This window comes from Panthera leo, chromosome C1 (assembly GCF_018350215.1).
Source record: "Panthera leo isolate Ple1 chromosome C1, P.leo_Ple1_pat1.1, whole genome shotgun sequence".
NCBI classification, from domain to species: Eukaryota; Metazoa; Chordata; class Mammalia; order Carnivora; family Felidae; genus Panthera; species Panthera leo.
This window is the reverse complement of record NC_056686.1, coordinates 198,517,605-198,537,789: the sequence shown is the minus strand read 5'-3', so window position 1 is coordinate 198,537,789 and position 20,185 is coordinate 198,517,605. Positions and strand designations below refer to the sequence as shown.

The window sequence follows — 20,185 nt, the reverse complement described above, 5'->3', positions numbered from 1 at the left end:
TTAAACCAAACCTAAACCAAACCAATCTTAAAATACACCATCACTGGAAGAAACATTTTACGGAATTTGTTATTAATGAATGAGGCCCTTTACCTAATTCTAGAGCCAGAAACACCATTAGGGCTGGACCAGAACCAAGAGAAAATTCATTGAACAAATATTGTCTAAGTGCCTAAGCCATGCCAGACAGTTTCCCAGGAACCAAAAAAAATGGATATGGCCCCCACCCTCTTCTCCATCCAAAAAAACAAACAAAACAAAAAAACAAAACCAAAAACAAAAAAACAGCACACACACGTATGAAACAAAACAAACAAACAAAACCCTCCTATCTTTGATGATAATACACTTCTGATGCTAAAGTGATAATGATGGTGATGTCATGTTTCATTAATATTTGCATTTTTCATGAGGACCTTTGAAGGTAATTCCTTAGCCTTATAGATTAAAAGGGGAGTAGCCTTGGTGCCTTTCTCTAAGTGAAAATGTCAGTGGAGCCTACTACAGAAAGCAGATCAATTTAGAGTTCTTCTCATTGAAAACTACTCATTTGCCCATGGACATGTGAGTAATGTCAGAACCATGATTCTCAAAGTATGGTCTCTGGACCAGCAACATCAACATCAGCTGGGAAATTGTTTAAAATGCAAATTCCTTATCCCACCCCAGATATAATAGATCAGAAGGTTATGGGTAAGGCTCAGAAATCCGTGGTTTAGTAAGCCCTTCAGGTGATTGTGATGCACGGTTAACTTTGAGAAACACTGCATTGGAACTTTCTGGTATCATGGGCAGGCCACGGAAGAATACATTTGGAGCCTGATGAAGTCTTCCAGTGACTGCCTAATTTAACACATTACCAGAAAAGTCATTTATATACTGTTTATGAAACATCTCCTGGAGCATTATTTTGAGGAATCCAAGTTCTTTGTTCGCATTTTAAATTGAATGCTTTGAGTTTTATTTTATTTCATTTTGGGAAATTTAGTTTAATAATAACTATGAGCATCCAAAGAGTAGATAAATACAGTAATTTGGGATGATATAGCTTTTAGCTAGATAAACCAATCATCATCTAATTTTAAATCTGCCTTTTAGATAAGAATTTAGTTTAGACAGAAGGGTTTTGAGCTTTGAAATTATATCTATGTAATAATTATTTTCCTAGATAGGACATACTCAAACACACTCTAAACAATAGGGTAATTTTATCCAACAATCCAGAGGTTTTTTTTTTTTTACTTTTGCAACAATACAGCAAGAAAATCAAAGGCTTACTGTTAAGTCAGCTTCATACTTCATAAATAAAGGAATAATATTAATGACTATTCTCAATTTCACAGCAGGATTATAATTTGTAAGAGGGAATGTGTTTTTGTATATCACAATCTGCACAGTTGATATTCATTAGGGTCGCTGAATTTTTTTTTTTGTTTCTGTTTTTTTGCAGCTTCCTAACCAGTGTCTCTTATTCTCTTCCAATTGTGCTCATGGTTGCCTGGGTTGTATTTATAGCTGCATTTGTAAAAAAACTTGTTTATGAGAAAGATCTCCGGCTTCATGAGGTATGTCAGGAATCTCTTTTTATTATAAATAAAATCTATTTGTATAATAATTAGTATGCTTTTCATCATATCTATACAAAATCAGAAAGCCTGACCCATACCTCATGAATTAAAAAGAAAAATATTTTGGGGCGCGTGGGTAGCTCAGTCGGTTGAGTGACCGACTTCGGCTCAGGTCATGATCTCACGGTTTGTGTGTTCGAGCCCCGCGTCGGGCTCTGTGCTGACAGCTCAGAGCCTGGAGCCTGCTTCTGATTCTGTGTCTCCCTCTCTCTCTGTCCCTCCCCAACTCATGCTCTGTCTCTCTCTGTCTCAGAAATAAATAAACATTAAAAAAATTTTTTTTAAAAGAAAATATTTTATGAATCATAAAGGCAGCTGATATAGCAATATTTTGTTTTAAAAAATTACGCAGAAATCATGTTATAAGTGCCTCTAAAAAACAAAATGTAAATAATTCTGAGTAAAATCTGAGTTCAATTTATAATCCTAAGAGTAATTTTTGCCCATGAAATTCCTATAGGAAATTCAAATAATAACAGTAATAATTAGTAAGGCAGGAAGATTGTTGGCATGGTAACTAAATGAGTCCAAACGAATTTAGATATAGATATATAGACGTAGACACAGACATAGTCATAGACAGACAGATGGCTTGTTTCAGCTCTCAATAAGCAAATTCTCTTTCCAGTATGCCTTGTCTTCTTCAGTTATCTTCTCTCCTATCTTCCACTGACTCATGATTCATAGAGACTAAGAATTTCATGTTATGCTACTGACTAGGTTAATAATATAATGATGAAAGACAGGGCCTGGGATGTAAAGCATGGTCTCTTCTTGAGCATGTTCCCCGTCATTATTTCCAAATCCAAAATAGCTTACTTCTTTTTTTTTAGAATTTTTTTTTTTTTTTTTTTTTTTTAGAATTTATGAAAAAGTGCTGTGTGATTTTGGGATTGTATTGGAATAAAAATTATTTTATCTGCTCATCCTGTAATGAGTCAATCCTTACACTCACTGAGTGAAAAGAAAGCAAGAACATTTCAAAAGTGGGGCACAGTAATTATTGCAAGGCCTGGCTGACAACCTGAAATAATGAGGTTAGAGTAACTTGTTAGTCCACTTGTGCTTTTCAGACTTACTTTGCCAATGCTTCCAGGCAATTGATTATTTCTCCTTACAGGGTACAAATTACTGATTCATGTTTTTGTTAGCTCAGCATCAGGCTTCCAGGGGTGTTCTAGAGTTTGAACCTATACTTCTTACGTTTTCTATTTGAATTCTGGTTGATCCTCACAGCTGCATTTTTATATTTCAATTACAATTTGCTAAACCTCTCATCAACTGGTTTGAGCCTTCTTGTATTCAGAACTGTGTGTGATAGTTTCTTAATTCCAACTTAGAAAGGTTTTCTTTTTCTTTTTTCTTTCTTTTTTTTTTTTTTTTGTATTCTAGTTAGTTAACGTACAGTGTAGTCTTGGCTTCAGGAGCAGAACCCAGTGATTCATCTCTTACATATGACACCCAGTGCTCATCCTGAGAAGTGCCCTCCTTAATGCTCGTCACCCATTTAACCCATTTCCCTCACTTACCCTCTGTTTCAGCAACCCTTGAGTTTGTTCTGTGTATTTAAGAGTCTCTTATAGTTTGTGTCCCTCTCTGTTTTTATCTTATTTTTCCTTCCCTTCCCCTATATTCATCTGTTGAGTTTCTCAAATTCCACATATGAGTGAAATCATATGATATCTATCTTTCTCTAACTGATTTATTTCACTTAGCATAATATGCTCCAGTTCCATCCACACAGTCGCAAATGGCAAGCTTTCATTCTTTTTCATTGCCAAATAGTTTTCTAGTGTGTGTGTGTGTGTGTGTGTGTGTGTGTGTGTGTGTGTACGTACATACCACATCTTCTTTATCCATTCATCAGTTGATGAACATTTGGGCTCTTTCCATTATTTGGCTATTGTTGATAGCACTGCTATAAACGTTAGGGTGCATGTGTCCCTTCAAATCAGCATTTTTGTATCCTTTGGGAAACTTGAATCCATGCCCTAAAGCAGAATTTTGGTTGCAAACTCCTATCTTATATTTCTCTTTCAGTTTCCTGGTACTTAGAAGTGAATCTTCACAGATTAAAGGAAAACCTTAAAGTAGAAAATTGTGATAGATACTGAGTTCTTTTCTACTTCAAAATAAATACCTACCTTAAAGATAGAATTTGTGGTAGAAACACACAGTAAATATAAGTGTGTGTATTAAAGCACATCACTTTAAAAAAATTTTTTTTTTAAATCAAAGCATAATTAAGAGTTCTTTCTCAATTGAAGAAAGACATATTTTTTTAATGGCACACTGGTTTCTGTTTGGTAGCTTTGTGTCTTCATTTTGCGTGCATCTACTTTCAAAATTCAACTACTTGATCTCAGGGTTCAAAGTCATACAGTAGAAAATCACTGAGCTTGGGATCAGAGAATCAGGCTTAGAGTCTTCCAGTTCATACTCACTTGGGCCCAATCCCTTCCACTAAGCCTTACTATCTAGACCTAATTCAGCACACACTTCCAGAATGTGACTCTCTCACTGCCACATTCAGTTATCCATATTTTATCAATTCTAAGGTAATACTTTTTTTTCCTTTGCTTCTTAAAGCCTCTGGAATTGGGATGCATTTGATAGGGTGTCACCATTTAATTGGTGGTGATTTTTCTTTTTTGGTGCCATGTAAAAATAATGGCACATCTTAAAATCAGTGGTGTCCTAAATTCAAAGGAATGCCATCTATTTGTGAGATGTGGAATGGACACCTCCTGCTCAATGCCTCCTGGTCAGCCTTCCTCTACTGCTCATGGTTCTAATCTTATGTCCTCCTGTTTAGAGGGAAAAAAGCTGAGCCCAGGGGGAGGTGACTTGGTGAAAACTGAAGGGCTAGTTAGTGATCCATCTGAGACTGGAACTCAAGTGTCTTGACTTTGAACCAATGCTTTTCCACATCATAGCTGCTTTCCCTCTTATCTTATTTTGGTGGCATAGACACTTAAGGACTTTTGATAATGATGATGGAAAATCTCCTCGGTTACCAGAGATTCAAAATCATGTTTTAATACCATCATTTTAATATTCAGTAAGTACTAAACTTTTAATTCCCTATGTCCTTCTCATTCCAATTAAATAAAAAAGGATAAAAAAATACTTTTTTCCTTCTGTAATTGCTCTTAAATCTGGGTAAGAAAACCAAGTTAGTTGCTATTTCAATGAAGCCATTAATCCTTGACCTTGTTATGATATGACTCCGGTGAGTTTCTTTAATTTGTTAAAGGAATTAGTACAAATATTAATGCCCAGTAAGTTTGTTGATGAGATTAATCCAGTAGTTTAAAAAAAAAAAAAAAACTATTTTGAAATGCTCGTGGTTTTGTTCTGTGTTCCTTGCTTTTAAAAATTAAAATATTAAAACTTACAAAAATTGATTTACAACACACAGAGAAGTACTTTTGCACATTATTTTCTTGATTTATGGGTTAGCTTCATCTATCTAATCTAAGTCATTTATGGGGATTTCGGTGCTTATATTCAGCTGGAGACAAAATTTTGGAGTTGTTCTTTCTCAGTTCAGATAGGTAGTCTAAAATATCTGTGGTCTGAAGAGACGGGATTTTAGTAGTTCACTTTAAACATTTTTTATGCCTTCTTCATAGACACTATCCATCGCGGTAGTAGGAATTTGGAACATTTCAAGTAGTGATCACAACACCCTTTATATCTTACTAAAAAACAATAATTGTTAAGAAAAAAATTTTAATTGAGGTAGGAAATGTTACTATTCCTTATAAATTAGTGCTTGACATTCTTGTTGAATTGAATGAAGATTCAAGTAAATACATGAATCTTTGTGATTTCTTTTCCTGAGAGCATTAATGTCAGTTCCTGTGCATAAGCTTCTCTTGAATGTGGCAACACATTTACCCAAAATCTTGCCAAACCTGCTCTCAGTATTTTCTGCCATCCACTGAAGCAAACTCTGTGTACAGGGGTTTTCCTTGAGCAACAGGTTATGAGATGCTGATGAATTGCTTCAGGCAGGTTTGGAAGGCTTGAGACAAGTGACTCTTTGATTGCAAAGTTGGCACCTGACATATGTCACTCTGAGGATCAACTAATGACATCCAGGAAAGCATAGCCAGAGATTCTCGGTGGGCCATCTTCCATCAGCAGGTTTGGTCTTATTTATTATAACGATGTTGGCAGTGAATCTGGATAATTTATGGATGACTTACATGCTCTCCTTGCTCTTTCTCTTTATGAATAACAGCTGTTCTCCTCATGGCACAATATCCTGAAGTTTAACACTGAAGTTTCATGCTAGAATGTTAAGTAGTGAACACTTTTGGAAGCACCTAGCTCAGTCTGTGTCCATAGGAAGCAATGATCACCCTCCAACTTTTACCAACTCTTGGGAATAGGGATCTGATCTCAAATCTTGAAAATTTCAAAATTACAGGGATAAACACCTTTGGTCCTGGTCTTCAGGTTTGCCAGATTATCTTTTAATAAGCTATAAATGGAGAATTTTCTAGTTATAAAAATGTTTTATATTGCAGCTATCAAATTGTTGGGAAAGGAAAACATGTTTACACACACCAAAGTCAGCTTTATTTCATGTCCTAGATGCTTTATATTCACCTTGTGAAATAAATTGACATTGTCTCCTACTAACATACGCTGCTATTGGGGAAAAGTATTTTTCACATAGGTCACATGAAATTAGGTGGTGGGTATCAGCTCTGGAGTAGTTATATGGGTCCCATAACTCTCCAGTTAATTATGAACTCAGTTAAACCTCAAAATACAAATAAGAAAGGCAAATGAAAGAGCTAACGTATCATAATCATACTGGAATAGGCACGTGTCTCTGAAATGCAGTCATCAAACATGACACAGTAATTTTTTCAAATTGGTTGGGGTGCAGAGAAAAAATTTCGATAAGACCTGTGAGGTGTATTTTCATACTGAAATGTAATTTTGTTTTCAATGATAGATACATAGTAAATGGAGGAAACCTTCCATAGTACATCTTTGCTCCATGCTGAGTTTTTTACTTTGACCCACACTTCCATTCCTATGGAAACATAAGTTGAATCTTTACTGCAAAGAGCAGGAAGGCCTGGGAAGAGAGAAGCAGTAAGGAGGGAGGAGGGTGAGGAAGAGGGCAAAGTTAAGAGAAAAAGTCACACGCTTTTTTCTCAGTGGTGATTAGCTTAAGGCCCACAGCTTAGACTGTTGGCAGTCAGGTAGCTGTTTCCATGGCAACAAGAGGAGCAGCAGAGTTATCAAAATGTGATAAGTTACAAAGGCAGAAAGTAAAAATCACTATTTTGCGTGTAGAGCAAAAGATTCAGCAGCATTCCTTTTTTTTTTTTTTTTCTTCCTGGACAAGTTAGGTTTAAAGAAGGAGGACATTGAAAATCCTTGATTTTACCTGAAATACTAGATTATAAAGCTTTAGTGGAGCATTTCTTTTGTTCTTTTTTAAAAATGGACTGTTGATTCATAAGCTTAGCATTAATCATGTATTGTTAAAACCAGGTACCAGGATATGCAGGTTCCCACAAATTGCAACATGTCATCAAATTTGAGACAACCAAGATCCAGGGGACGTTAGAGCTTTCAGAATCCCTTTGAGTTAATGCTCAAACATATCATGCTGATCTGTTTTTCTACCTTGGTGAAATGCCTTGGCCTTTAGGGATGTTACTGAGTTATTAAAGAATATAAATTGAGAGAGAATGAATCTCAGATACATGAGTTCATTTTGGGTGCATGAATGTCTTTTTGAGAAACAAAGATGACAGACCTGACTGAGACTACCAGTGATCTTAAGGATGGGGAAGCTGTGCCACAAGGCAGAAAGTCTCCCTTCAAAGTTTCCATGTTTTAAATCTTAGGAATCAGGTCCATTCTACTTTTCTCAGGAAGCTGAATACTGATTGTGTTGTCCATCAATGTTTAGATTTTTCTTAAAGAGAGTTTTGCTATCTCAATCCCTATAGTGAATTTGAAACAAACCGTGTTTTTCTACCTGCTTGAAATATTCATGCCTGCACAAATGTCAAATTCATGTTGTAAAATTCTGCAGAAGACACCATAAATTTTGATAATCTATTCTAAATTAATTTAATCTGGGTGCATCAGTTAGATACCAGTTATAAAATGAAATTGGAAAAAATAAAAAAAAGAACCTCACCATCCAAATCATCCATTATATTAGGCACTCTGAAAGCATACAATTTAAATTGGGCTGATGTAAATGGTCGTATTAATTTTACATAGCAAGCATGGACAAATCCTTGACTTATGAAAATCATTAAGATGCCTAGTTCCATATATATGAAGAGTCTCATGGGCATTTTGGCATGGTGCAGAAATAATTGCTGTTTGAGAGAATATCTGCTCACAAAGTGGCTAACGCTTTTTCCTTTTCACAGTACATGAAGATGATGGGTGTGAACTCCTGCAGCCACTTTTTTGCCTGGCTTATAGAGAGTATTGGATTTTTACTGGTTACCATCGTCATCCTTATCATTATTCTGAAGTTTGGCAATATTCTTCCTAAAACAAATGGTTTCATTTTGTTCCTGTATTTTTCGGACTACAGCTTCTCAGTTCTTGCCATGAGCTATCTTATCAGTGTCTTCTTCAACAACACCAACATTGCAGCCCTTATTGGAAGCCTCATCTACATCATTGCTTTTTTTCCCTTTATTGTTCTGATTACAGTTGAGGATGAGTTGAGTTATATTGTAAAAGTATTCATGGTGAGTCAACTGTCACAACTGAATGGCTAGTGTGTGATAAGAATTGGTTCTTTTTATGCTTTTAGACTCTCAAACTAAAAGTTAATTTATCTAAATTGAAAAGTTCTGCAATTGCAAAATAAGCTTAAGTGTTCTAATGATAGTTTTTTCTATATCACTGAGTACTGTACAAACATAAGACAATGAAAACGAAACTTTCCCCCCCCAGTTGTTAAAATCATAGTATGTAATGCTGTTAAGAAATAATTTCTGAAGAAAGAATAATCTTTTAAAAACAATCATTTTAAAGATCATCACAAATTCTAACTTCTTTTCTGGTCCAACTCCTTAAATATCTTAAAGCCTTTATTACTGTAATTATTCACATGTGTGAATAATTTTCATGGGTTTGGTAACATACAATATAACTTATAGGCATAAAGACAAATGCACTGACAGCATATAATCAATTTTGAATTCTTTTCTGCCTTTTCAATTCAAAAGTATTGAATTAATTTAAGAATTTTAATGAAATCAATAAGAATAGTTTGAAATTTGGAAAGCAGAAAAATAAATCTCTTTGAGAGTCATATTGCAACTTTGGTGTTTATGGAAATGGAAAGTGTTAAATAACTTTCATTTAACATTGACTACTTTGGGTTAATGCAACATTAAATTTCTAATTTGTTACATTGTAAGTATTCAATCAATTCATATTTTAGTATATTTTAATTCATAGTACTTCTGTTACCTGTAATCAATTTATGAAGTAAAAACATCTTATGGCTTCTAACAGTTGATTTGATTTTAGTCTTAGCACTGCATTACCTTTTAATTACCTATTTTATAAATTGCTGAGTAACATTTAACTAAACTTAGATACATATTTTGGGTTTTTGGCAAATATTTTCCAAGTCATAATTTTCCTGATTTTGTTTTCCGCTATTCCCTCTTCTCTTCTTCAGAGGGGTAGTGTGCTTGGTACGGGACCTCTGGACCCGTACCAATGGGATCTCTCCATTTTTAAATACGCTTAGGGAGTTAGTGTCAATTTTATCTGTGTAAGTGTCCAAAGTTTTAAGTATGTTTAGATCCCTCTTGCACAAAACTTGTAAGAGCTATCATTGCTGTTTCATTTCTTCACAGAGCCTGCTGTCCCCAACAGCATTCAGTTATGCAAGTCAATACATTGCAAGATATGAGGAGCAAGGCATTGGTAGGCTCACTTCCTTTAAAACTAGATTTTATCCTTCACAACTGCAGTACATCTCGCAGAAGAATAAATACATGTGTTTACTTTTTAGGTCTTCAGTGGGAAAATATGTACAGTTCCCCAGTTCAGGATGACACTACCTCCTTTGGCTGGCTCTGCTGTCTAATCCTAGCTGACTCTTTCATTTATTTCCTTATTGCTTGGTATGTCAGAAATGTGTTCCCAGGTATGAACATACTTCCTACAGATATATTTTGTATAGTTTTCATGCTTATAAATCGGCTACTATGTATTTTTTAATATTTGATCTGCCATATATAGTCTCAAAAAAAAAAAAAAAAACATACAAACTTAAAACTACAAACTAACCAGAACTTTCCAGGACAAGATAGTGCACTGACTGGTGAATTCCTTCTCTGATGTTCCTTTAAAGGGTGGAGTGTATCAAGAAGCATGGAATCCAGTCTTTCCAATTGGGCACATGAGACATGATAAAGCAAAACCAATTCTCCTAATTCTGAGGAGAATTTACCAAATTCTAATAGAAAACACTAGTTAGAGCCCCTATTTTAGTTCTCAGGTCATCATTACTTTTAACATGCTTGAGAGCTTTTCCATTCAGCCTTACTGATATTTGTGTATTTCCTGGTGTTGTAGAATAGAAGAGTATCCTTCCATTTGCATAAGTTCTTATAAAAGACAAATGTGTAGAGACAGAAAGCAAATCAGTAATTGTCTAGAACTTGAGGTGGGACCAGGAGTTATCTGTACATGGGCATAAGAACACTTGTTGAAGCTGTAGGAATAGTCTAATAATGCATGGGTTGTGGTGATGGTTGCACAACTTCAGGTATTTACTAAAATCATCTACCTCTACACTTATTATAATGAGCAGATTTTATGGCATGTAATTATACCTCAATGAAGTTATTTTTTAAAAAGAATAAAAGAGAGGCTATCTTTTTTTGCTTTACTTTGGAAACAGACTACGCTTTAATTTGATATAGATCAAAAAAAAAGAAAGAAAGAAAATACTTTCTGAACCATATATAATGTTCTGTTGTTTAGCTTCTGATGCCTAATGTTAACAATCAGCTAATATTTATTCTTCCTAATACATTTTTATCACAGGTACCTATGGCATGGCAGCTCCGTGGTATTTTCCAGTCCTCCCTTCCTATTGGAAGGAGCGATTGGGATGTACAGACATGAAGCATGAGAAAAGCAATGGCCTTATGTTTACTAATATCATGATGCAGAACACCAACCCATCTGCCAGTAAGACAAGTAGGTCAACAACAAGCATTATTATGACAGAAGTGATATAAAATTTACATGACGAGTGATTTTAATTATGTTTTTCTAAATGGCAAAATTATCATCCTTTTAGTCATGGATGAATATGTCCACACATATGTGTTCAGACTCTTATGGAGATTAAATTGTGGCTTTTTCTGGGCTCATTAGCTCAGTTGGTTAGCATATGGCGCTAATTAGGCCAAGATTGTAGATCCCTTTGTGGTCCAGTTAGATTCACACAGAGAAAAAATTTGTTCCTTGGCCACAGTCTACACCCCTAACTCCAGCCATCTGTCACTAGTCAAAAAGAGTAACCAAGTTACAAATACAGATAATTTAGCATAACCCATCACCAACGCTGAACAAACAGTTTAAAGCTCATGACTTACATTGGGGGAGTAGTGCCATCTTCATAAGGTAAGGATGACCCATATCCATGGTCTATGTGTGGTGCCTAAAGCAGATGTGGATAGTAATCAATAAACTGGATTCTATAACCACAGATCTGAACTGGCCTTGTCACCGTAAAATCACATCTTGTAGACATTTTTTTTCCATTAGTTGGTATCATCCTGTCTGATCAGAGAACTTAGACTGCCTTTTAAATATTTGAGATCTGTTGAATCAAGGAGAATTCATTATTATGATAACGTAGTCTAAGACTACCCATTCTGACAGAGAGGTGTGATATGAGCCTTGGAGAATGTGGTTCCCCACCTCATTCATTCTTTAACTAAATGAGAAGGAGGCTGAAGGCTACAATAGATACTTTGTTTCCAGAGTTATTTTTACTTAGAGGCCTGTGTTGTTATAGTCTTCAGTTTTTAATTAAGGAAAAGTCTCTCTCTAGCTGCATTTTCCTTCTTTGTGAGCTTTGTAATTCTTCTCTTGATTTCCCTTCAGGTCCTGAGTACATGTTCCCCTCCAACATTGAGCCTGAACCTAAGGATCTCACAGTTGGGGTTGCCCTTCATGGGGTCACAAAGATCTATGGCTCAAAAATTGCTGTTGATAACCTCAATCTGAACTTCTATGAAGGACATATTACTTCATTGCTGGGGCCCAATGGAGCCGGGAAAACTACTACGATGTATGTTACTTTTTAACACTTATTGTCCTGGAAGCCTATTACTTAATATTTCCTCATTTCTTTCATAAAGAATAAAGTTACTACATCTCCGAGATAGATTAAGGTAGCTCATTTTGTTTACTATAAAATGGAGTCTAAGTCAGAGATCCCAATCTGAGACCTCAAAAGGCCACATCAGGCTGAACCAGTACTTCTTAAAAGTTTTAATTCAGTGCCAATATTTACAAATGGAGAGGTTTTCTAATAAAAAGAAATATTCTTCACATTCCTTGGATAATAGGATGTTCTGGCAATACTGGGTCCACGGTCTAAGGTGGGGACAATTGGTTGCGTCTTACTGGTGACTGTTCTCTTAAAGGGGACATCTGCTTTCTGATTTATTCCTGTTCCTCACAAATCTGCACTGTCGCATATGCCCAGTCTGCTTCATTTATTTGCATTTCTATTCTGGCCCATGTATAATTTTGAGTTTACACACTTTGCTATAAACACACTCAGCCCCAGCTGCTCCTTGCCTTGATTCATGAAGAAAGAAATCACCAGCTATCAGATATAGATCAAAAGGGCTAGGAGTGGTACATGAGCTGTTCTTTCTCACTCATGATTTAACTGATGTGTCCAAAAGGAGAAGAGACTCAAATGTTTTTAAAGTGACATCCTTTTGAATTTTTTTTGTGACTCACCTCCAGTGCTCCACATTCTTGGCTGGAAGTCAACGCTAAGCTGCTGTTTCTCTTTAGCTCTTATTTGAAAAAAAGTGTCAGTTGCTGGATATCCTACTTAGTATTATCATAAGTAAGCTCAGTGACTGCCAAAATATATTCAAATTAATTTTTCTTTTACAAATAAAAGGGGACAAAGTAAGGTCATGAAATGAGGGAACATGCAGCTACTCTTATTTATATGGCCTGCTTAAATTCAAAGTTGGCTTTCTAGTGAAAACATAGCGATTTAGTGCTTAAAAGCAGGTTTCTAATAGGCAATAAGAGACCAGCGAAGAAAAGAGAAGAAGGTTTTTTGAAGAAGCTGTAATTTTAGCTGAGAAAGTCCTAATTTTATTCTTCTGAATATGAAGAATGAGTTGCTTATATTTCAAGGTGTTTTTGTGGGAAGAATTGCGTATATGATTGATTCCCTATTAAATCCACAATAGTCATTTAGGGTTCACTATATACAAGGTACAAGGTACTAGTTAGGTACTAGAGACAGTGGTGGAAAAATGGATCCTTTGCATGACCTCATGGAGCTTACATGTTACTGGAGAAGATGGATATTAAGTAATTGCTCAGTTTATTAACCATCTGAAAAATGATAAGCAATTGTCTACTAAGATAGAGAATAATCACAGTGTAGATAAAGGGACTGAAAGTGACCAATGTTCACATGGGAAGGAGAGTGGTGTGGTCAGGAGCAAGTGGTGGTGTGGCTTGCACTGTGGTGTGGCTGGGAAAATGGGACATATGGGCAGAGGTTGAAAACAGAGATAGGAGGAGGATGCAAACACAGCTTCTGGATTCTAGGCTTGTGCAACCAGTATTTGGATTCATCGTATGGTGAAAGAGGAACGTCAGTGGGGGCACAGAGTTGAGGGCAAAGATCCTGAGTTAAATTTTAAACATGTTGAGTTTGAGGGTCCTGTAAGGTGTCTTATGGAGAAGTGATACTGTCTTCTGGATATACAGTGCAAATCTGGATCTGAGTGGTGAGGTCTGGGCTAAAGATATAAATTTGAGACTCCACGACTCATAGATACCATCTGATGCCAGGGAGGTGCATGAGTTTGCTCAAGGAGAGAGCATACTTGGCAATTAAAGTATGTGACCATTTCTGTCATTACTACGGCCACCACCCCTCCCCATCATTGTCACTGTGTAGTGTTTATGTAACACTCTAAATAATTAAAAGCTTAAAAGTCACTCAATGTTTGTTCTCATGTAATACCATTTTATTTTATAGCTTGGTCTTACCTGAGGAGATACACTGTAATACTGTTTGCTAATGAATGAGATATATTTAGTTCTAAAATCTAACTTAAATGCTTGGTTGATACCTAATTTATCATTTCTTCATTTTCAGCTCCATGTTGACTGGGCTTTTTGGGGCTTCAGCAGGCACCATCTTTGTTTATGGAAAAGATACCAAAACAGACCTACACACGGTACGGAAGAGCATGGGGGTCTGCATGCAGCACGACGTCTTGTTTAGTTACCTCACTACCAAGGAACACTTACTCCTGTATGGCTCCATCAAAGTTCCTCACTGGACTAAAAAGCAGCTGCATGAGGAAGTGAAAAGGTCAGCATAGTGGCAATCAGGACATGCACTGGTAACGCCTCTCAAAAAGACGTCAAGCTATGGTAATGATAATGCCTGTAGGAAACATTTGGTCACAAAAGAATTGGTTTTAGTTTTTCTACTTTTCCGGTATTGTATATATTTTATGTCATCATCATCACGAGCCAATTATTGTACTGAAACTGTTTAACTTTCTTCATCTCGGGCTACCATATTGCCCCAAATCCTCTGTTTCTAATGGCTACAACATCAGACCAAGCCTGCTAACTGGACACCTACCTTCTCCTCTCCCTTATACAGTTTATCCTTCAAAGAGCAGCCTGGGTGACCTTTTTAAAAGACAAATCAGGGGATGCTGGGGTGGCTAAATCAGTTGAGTGACCGACTTCATTCAGCTCAGATCATGACATTGAGGTTTGTGAGTTCAAGCCCTGCATTGGGATCTGCACTGACAGTGTGGAGGCTGCTTGGGATTCTCTTTATTCTCTCTCTCTGCCCCTCCCCACTCATGCTTCTCATGCTTTTCTCTCTCTCTCTCTCTCTCTCTCTCTCTCTCTCTCTCTCTAAAAATAAGTAAATAAACTAAAAAAAAAAAGACAAATCAGACCGTGTAACTCCAGGGTTCAAAGTCCTTTATGGCATCCCACCACATTCAGTGTTGAACTCAGTAGAGGCCAAGAGACCCTACAAGACTTGCCCCCATCTCACTTCTGATGTCATTTCCTTCTAGTTTTCCTCCATTCACTGTGCTCTAGACACTGCCTAAGTCACACACTGGCTTATACTCCCGCCACAGGGCTTCTCACTTATTGTTTCCTCTACTTAGAGCAGCCTTCCCCAGACAGCTGTTTGACCCACTCCTCCATTTTCCTAGTCTCTGATTAAATATCACCTTCTCTGAGGGGATGACTGTATATATATATATGCTTAAAATAGCATGCCCCAGGCACTCCTTATCTCATGTACCCTGCTTTATGTATTTTTTATTATACTTGTTACCACCTGGTGAATTATAAACATACTTGGGAATATGTTTATTGACCAAATTTTATCTGCATCCTTCCCAATACATACACATACTAGATAGAACCTAATCTCCTTATGGGTAGGAATATTGTCTTCTCACTACTTTCCTCCAGTAGCTTAAACAGTCTGGCACAAAACAGGCAGGCCTTCCCTAAGTATTTTTCAATGAACAAATAAAAAAATGAGCCATGTATTCCCTTGTGTTGTTTTCTGGGTATCAATTTTGAACCTCCAACTAGACGATAAACAATAAAAAACCGTATCATGAATCCTTAATAGTGTATTGTACCTTGCTGAGCACATAATAGTTGCTTAGTAAATACCTATTACTTAAAGTACTTATTGTATTTTTTCAATATTCAAATATTTTCTCTGTCAAAAATAACCACCATACATTATTTTTGAAGGACGTTAAAAGATACTGGACTATACAGCCATCGTCATAAGAGAGTTGGCACTTTGTCAGGAGGAATGAAGAGGAAGCTATCCATATCTATAGCTCTTATTGGTGGATCACGGGTGGTCATTTTGGATGAACCATCCACTGGAGTTGACCCATGTTCTCGCCGAAGTATATGGGATGTTATATCCAAGAACAAAACTGGTATGAGGACCTTCTTATAACTTGTCCACCCAGCAGTCATAACTTTGTCCTCTGGGATGCTTGCAACCAAGCCTACACCTTTTCTGTTTAGAAGCCCTGTTAAAAGTCTCAGATGGAGTCTTCCCCTTCCCAAAGTCTTCTCTTCCCGCCATTAAATTTCTGGGTTTATTAGTTAATATCCCTGTAGTGCCCCCTGTGAGTTGAGTCCACTGGCCTTTTTGAGAGCATGCAAAAAGATAGAAGTCCCAAATTCTGCCTACAGGAGCTTAGAATCTAATTAGAGACATCAAACATACACAAACGAAAATAAACTGAAAACAGACTAAACAAGTGCTAACAGGATGTGAAGCAAAGAAGCAATCAGAGTGGAGTGGATTAATCAGAGAGGAATATTCAAAAAGTCTTGAAAATTATTGCTTCTTCATAGTGAAAAAAGTGGGGGAGAGAGACAGGCAAAGAGAGAAAGAATGGAAATGAAGACAAAGGAGCAAACTAAGGAAGGAGTTGCTAACACGTGCCTCTGACTGATGGACATTCAGCCATACAGCAAAGGCAATGCCTTTTCGCTGCCGACTTATGAGAAAAGAGCCCTGTATATTTAGCAACACCCCTTCCAAATTTCTCCTTGTTTATTTTGAAAGCTCCTTCTGGTCAGTTTTTCAGTTAACTCATAAAACGTGCTTCATCTCCTCATAAATCACAGGATTTACTCGTGCTAACTCTGTATATCTCAGGAGCTGTGTCTTCATTTTTCATTCTCAGTTGTTCTTCTCTGTATTTTCAAGCCAGAACAATCATTCTGTCCACGCACCACTTGGATGAAGCTGAAGTGCTGAGTGACCGCATAGCCTTCCTGGAGCAGGGCGGGCTGCGCTGCTGTGGGTCACCATTTTACCTCAAGGAAGCGTTTGGGGACGGGTATCACCTCACGCTCACTAAGAAAAAGGTTTGTAAGAGAGAAAGTGTACCTCATGACAGGGGCATGAATTACTATTTTTTGTGAAATGGAGGCAGAATCTCTCCAATTTTATTAACTGCTAAAATTCATCATTAATATGTTAGTTTCACACTTCTCAAACCCATGGAAGCATCGGAACACCCGAAGACCTTGATTAAACCCACATTTCTGGCCTCACCCCAAGAGTCTCTGATTCAGTAGGTCTAGGATGGGGTTCTAGAACTGACTACCTTTATAACAAGGGTCCGCATGATGTGGATGCCACTGGTCCGGGATCACACAGGGAACCGGGATACTTGGTCAAAAAGGATCTACATCCTAAGTTTGCTCATATGGAGGATCAGCCTTTTAGTTTCCCTAGCATTTTAGCCTGTAGGGCTAAAAATTAGATTTTTTGCATTAAAGCAAATAAAGAGAATATGTAGTTGTGTATTCACTTTCTGATCAGTACCCCTCAAGTGGCAGTGTAAAGACTAACTCAAGCCAAAGGTGCTTTTACATCTTTGAAGGACAGCAGTGGTGACTAAGGATCCCTGGACCACCTAAAATATCGTATGATTATCAATTCTATGCAAGATGTGTATGCTGTTAGGTAGGCTTTGACTACCACCATTTATTTTACATCTGATCATCCTAATGTGACTTCCAAATGAAAAGCAATGTATTGTTATATTCATTAATTCATTAAGAAATGTATGTATTAGGTATGTAATATTAGGTATATAATACCTGAGATTACAGAACTGATGATATTAACATCTCTACCCTCGTGGAGTTTATATTCTGATAGAGTATGGGGGATTCGATGATAGTGTTGTTAAGTGTGTTATTAAGTCTCTTAGCAGGTGGCGAATGCTAGGGTAGAAATAAAGCACAGGAGGGGGGATGGGAATGGTGAGCAGTGCCCTTTTAAGTAGGGTAGGAAGAGAAGGGGCTCTGAGAAGATGACAGTTGAGCCAAGAGTTGGGACTTGGGAGAGAAGGAGCCATGTCACTATCTCAGGGCAAAAGAACAACTATTGGGAAGGCCCTGAGGAGGGTGTGCCTGAGTTCGAAACACTCTGACAACACAGAGAGGCTGCTGTGGCTGGAGCAGAGCAGGTAAGAGCGAGGTAGTGGGCAGGGAGGCTAAAGAAGGGACAGGGGGAGGCGGGAGAATGGAGCCAATAAAATAGTGACTTATAGAGCACGCTAGGGACCCCTGTGGGACAGGAAACACCAGAGGAGGGATGTGTCATCTGACTCAGGTCTGAATGTCTTGAAAGAATCTCACCACCCTCTGATTAGGGCCCTTGGGCATCAGTACAGTGTAAAGACGAAGGAGTGTTCAACTTCTGTTTTTGTATCTAGACTCCAAATCTAAGTGCAAATACAACATGCGACACAATGGCTGTGACAGCAATGATCCGATCACACCTCCCTGAAGCCTACCTCAAGGAGGACATCGGCGGAGAGCTTGTGTATGTGCTTCCTCCATTTAGCACCAAAGTCTCAGGGGCCTATCTGTCACTCCTGAGGGCGCTGGACAATGGCATGGGTGACCTGAACATCGGGTGCTACGGCATCTCAGACACCACCGTGGAAGAGGTACATTTCTTTTTTTCTTAAGGCTGATATAACTTGCTGTTCCCTTAAATATACACAGTTCTTTAAAAAGAGAAAATATTTTAAAATAAACATTTTACAAAATCAGAAAATCTTAAAACTATCTCAATACCATTTTTATGTAAGACTGACTTTTGAAAACAGACCTGTTTTCTACCCAATTAGAGAGCATGTATCTTTTATATACCGAAATGTTTACTTAGAGGAATGAAGGGGATGAGTGAAATCGGGGAAGGGGTGGTTAAGAGATATAAACTTCCAGATATAAAATAAATAAGTCAGGGAGATGAAAAGTACAGCATAGGGAATATAGTCAATAATGTTATAATAACATATGGTAAAAAAAAATGTTCATTTAAAGTCACTATAAAAATATTTGCTTATGATCACACTTGTCTCAATGTGATAAAAATTTAAAATCAAAATTGAGCTTAGAGACTAGAAAGGGCATGCATGTTTTATGTTAATGAAGTTTTCTGGCTTCTCTTTCTAGGTCTTTCTGAATTTGACTAAAGAGTCACAAAAAGATAGAGATATGACTCTTGAGCACTTAACACAAAAGAAAATTGGAAATTCCAGTACCAACGGCATCTCAACTCCCGACGATTTATCTGTGAGCAGCAGCAGTTTCACAGACAGAGATGGTATAAATCTAATGTGTATATTTTGCTTAATTCCAGTAAATGACATAAATGAGAAAAATCATAGGACAAAATTCAGCTTCAGATTTTCTTTCTAAATTCAGAATAAAGAAGGACACCTGGGTGGCTCAGTCGGTTAAGCATCCGACTTCGGCTCAGGTCATGATCTCACGGCTTGTGGATTTGAGCCCCACATCGGGCTCTGTGCTGACAGCTCAGAGCCTGAAGCCTGCTTCAGATTCTATGTGTCCCTCTCTCTCTGCCCCTCCCCTGCTTGCGCTTACGTCTCTCTTTCTCTCTCTCTCAAAAAAGTAGACATTAAAAAAATCAGAATAAAAAAGTAAGCTTTATTTTTTTAATCTCCCAAGTATTTATTAAACAAAATCAAGTTCTCAAAATGTTTTGAAGAACGTGAAAGAACTTCCTCATTAGCATGGTGGTATGTATTCCTTACACCCACAAGAAGTCAATTTTTTTAATGAGTATTTTTTTTTAATTAATTATTTTGAGAGAGAGAGTGCGAGCAGGAGATGGGCAGAGAAAGGGGAAGAGAGAGAATCCCAAGCAGGCTCCATATCGTCAGTGCAGAGCGCAATGTGGGACTCGATATCGCGAACAGTGAGAGCATGACCTGAGCTGAAATCAAAAGTTGGATACTGATGGGGTCACCCAGTCGCCTCCCTGGTAGTCGTTTTTAACATGTAATTTACTACAGTTTCAGATTTGTGTTTAACAAATTAAAATCCTTCCTGTAATTGGTGCTGTCCAACAATGGACAAAGTTACCTTGCAAGGTAGCTGACTCACCAACAGACATATTCAGCAGAAGAGTCATAAAAAAAAAAAAAATGCTAAAAAAAGAGGCATCATTCTTTATGGGACCTTATTGGAAAATATGTCTAATCTTCCCCTTCTGTGAACAATTCAGGCTCTGAGAAAATGCTTTTGGGGGGAGGGTTTCAGATTTGATGAAGTTGGACTCAGTACCTAAGAACCTATAGTGATAGGTTGTCACCCTCAATTCTTCACACAAGATACATTTCAGAAATCGTGTTTCTTGATAGGACTTTGAGGAATTGGGCTCCTTTGAAAATAAC

The 20,185-nt window shown here is 37.3% G+C and overlaps 1 protein-coding gene across 1 annotated transcript in view; it reads left to right on the top strand.

The window, feature by feature from the left end:
* Positions 1 to 20,185, top strand: part of ABCA12 (ATP binding cassette subfamily A member 12) — a 163,525-nt gene that overhangs the window by 105,552 nt on the left and 37,788 nt on the right. Inside the window, exons 23-33 of the mRNA XM_042948706.1 lie at positions 1,451 to 1,565; positions 8,051 to 8,380; positions 9,506 to 9,575; positions 9,664 to 9,798; positions 10,704 to 10,859; positions 11,775 to 11,961; positions 14,038 to 14,256; positions 15,690 to 15,886; positions 16,672 to 16,832; positions 18,194 to 18,430; positions 18,942 to 19,092. Coding sequence (XP_042804640.1) covers positions 1,451 to 1,565; positions 8,051 to 8,380; positions 9,506 to 9,575; positions 9,664 to 9,798; positions 10,704 to 10,859; positions 11,775 to 11,961; positions 14,038 to 14,256; positions 15,690 to 15,886; positions 16,672 to 16,832; positions 18,194 to 18,430; positions 18,942 to 19,092 — 1,958 coding nt within the window. The remainder of the gene's footprint in view (positions 1 to 1,450; positions 1,566 to 8,050; positions 8,381 to 9,505; positions 9,576 to 9,663; positions 9,799 to 10,703; positions 10,860 to 11,774; positions 11,962 to 14,037; positions 14,257 to 15,689; positions 15,887 to 16,671; positions 16,833 to 18,193; positions 18,431 to 18,941; positions 19,093 to 20,185) is intronic.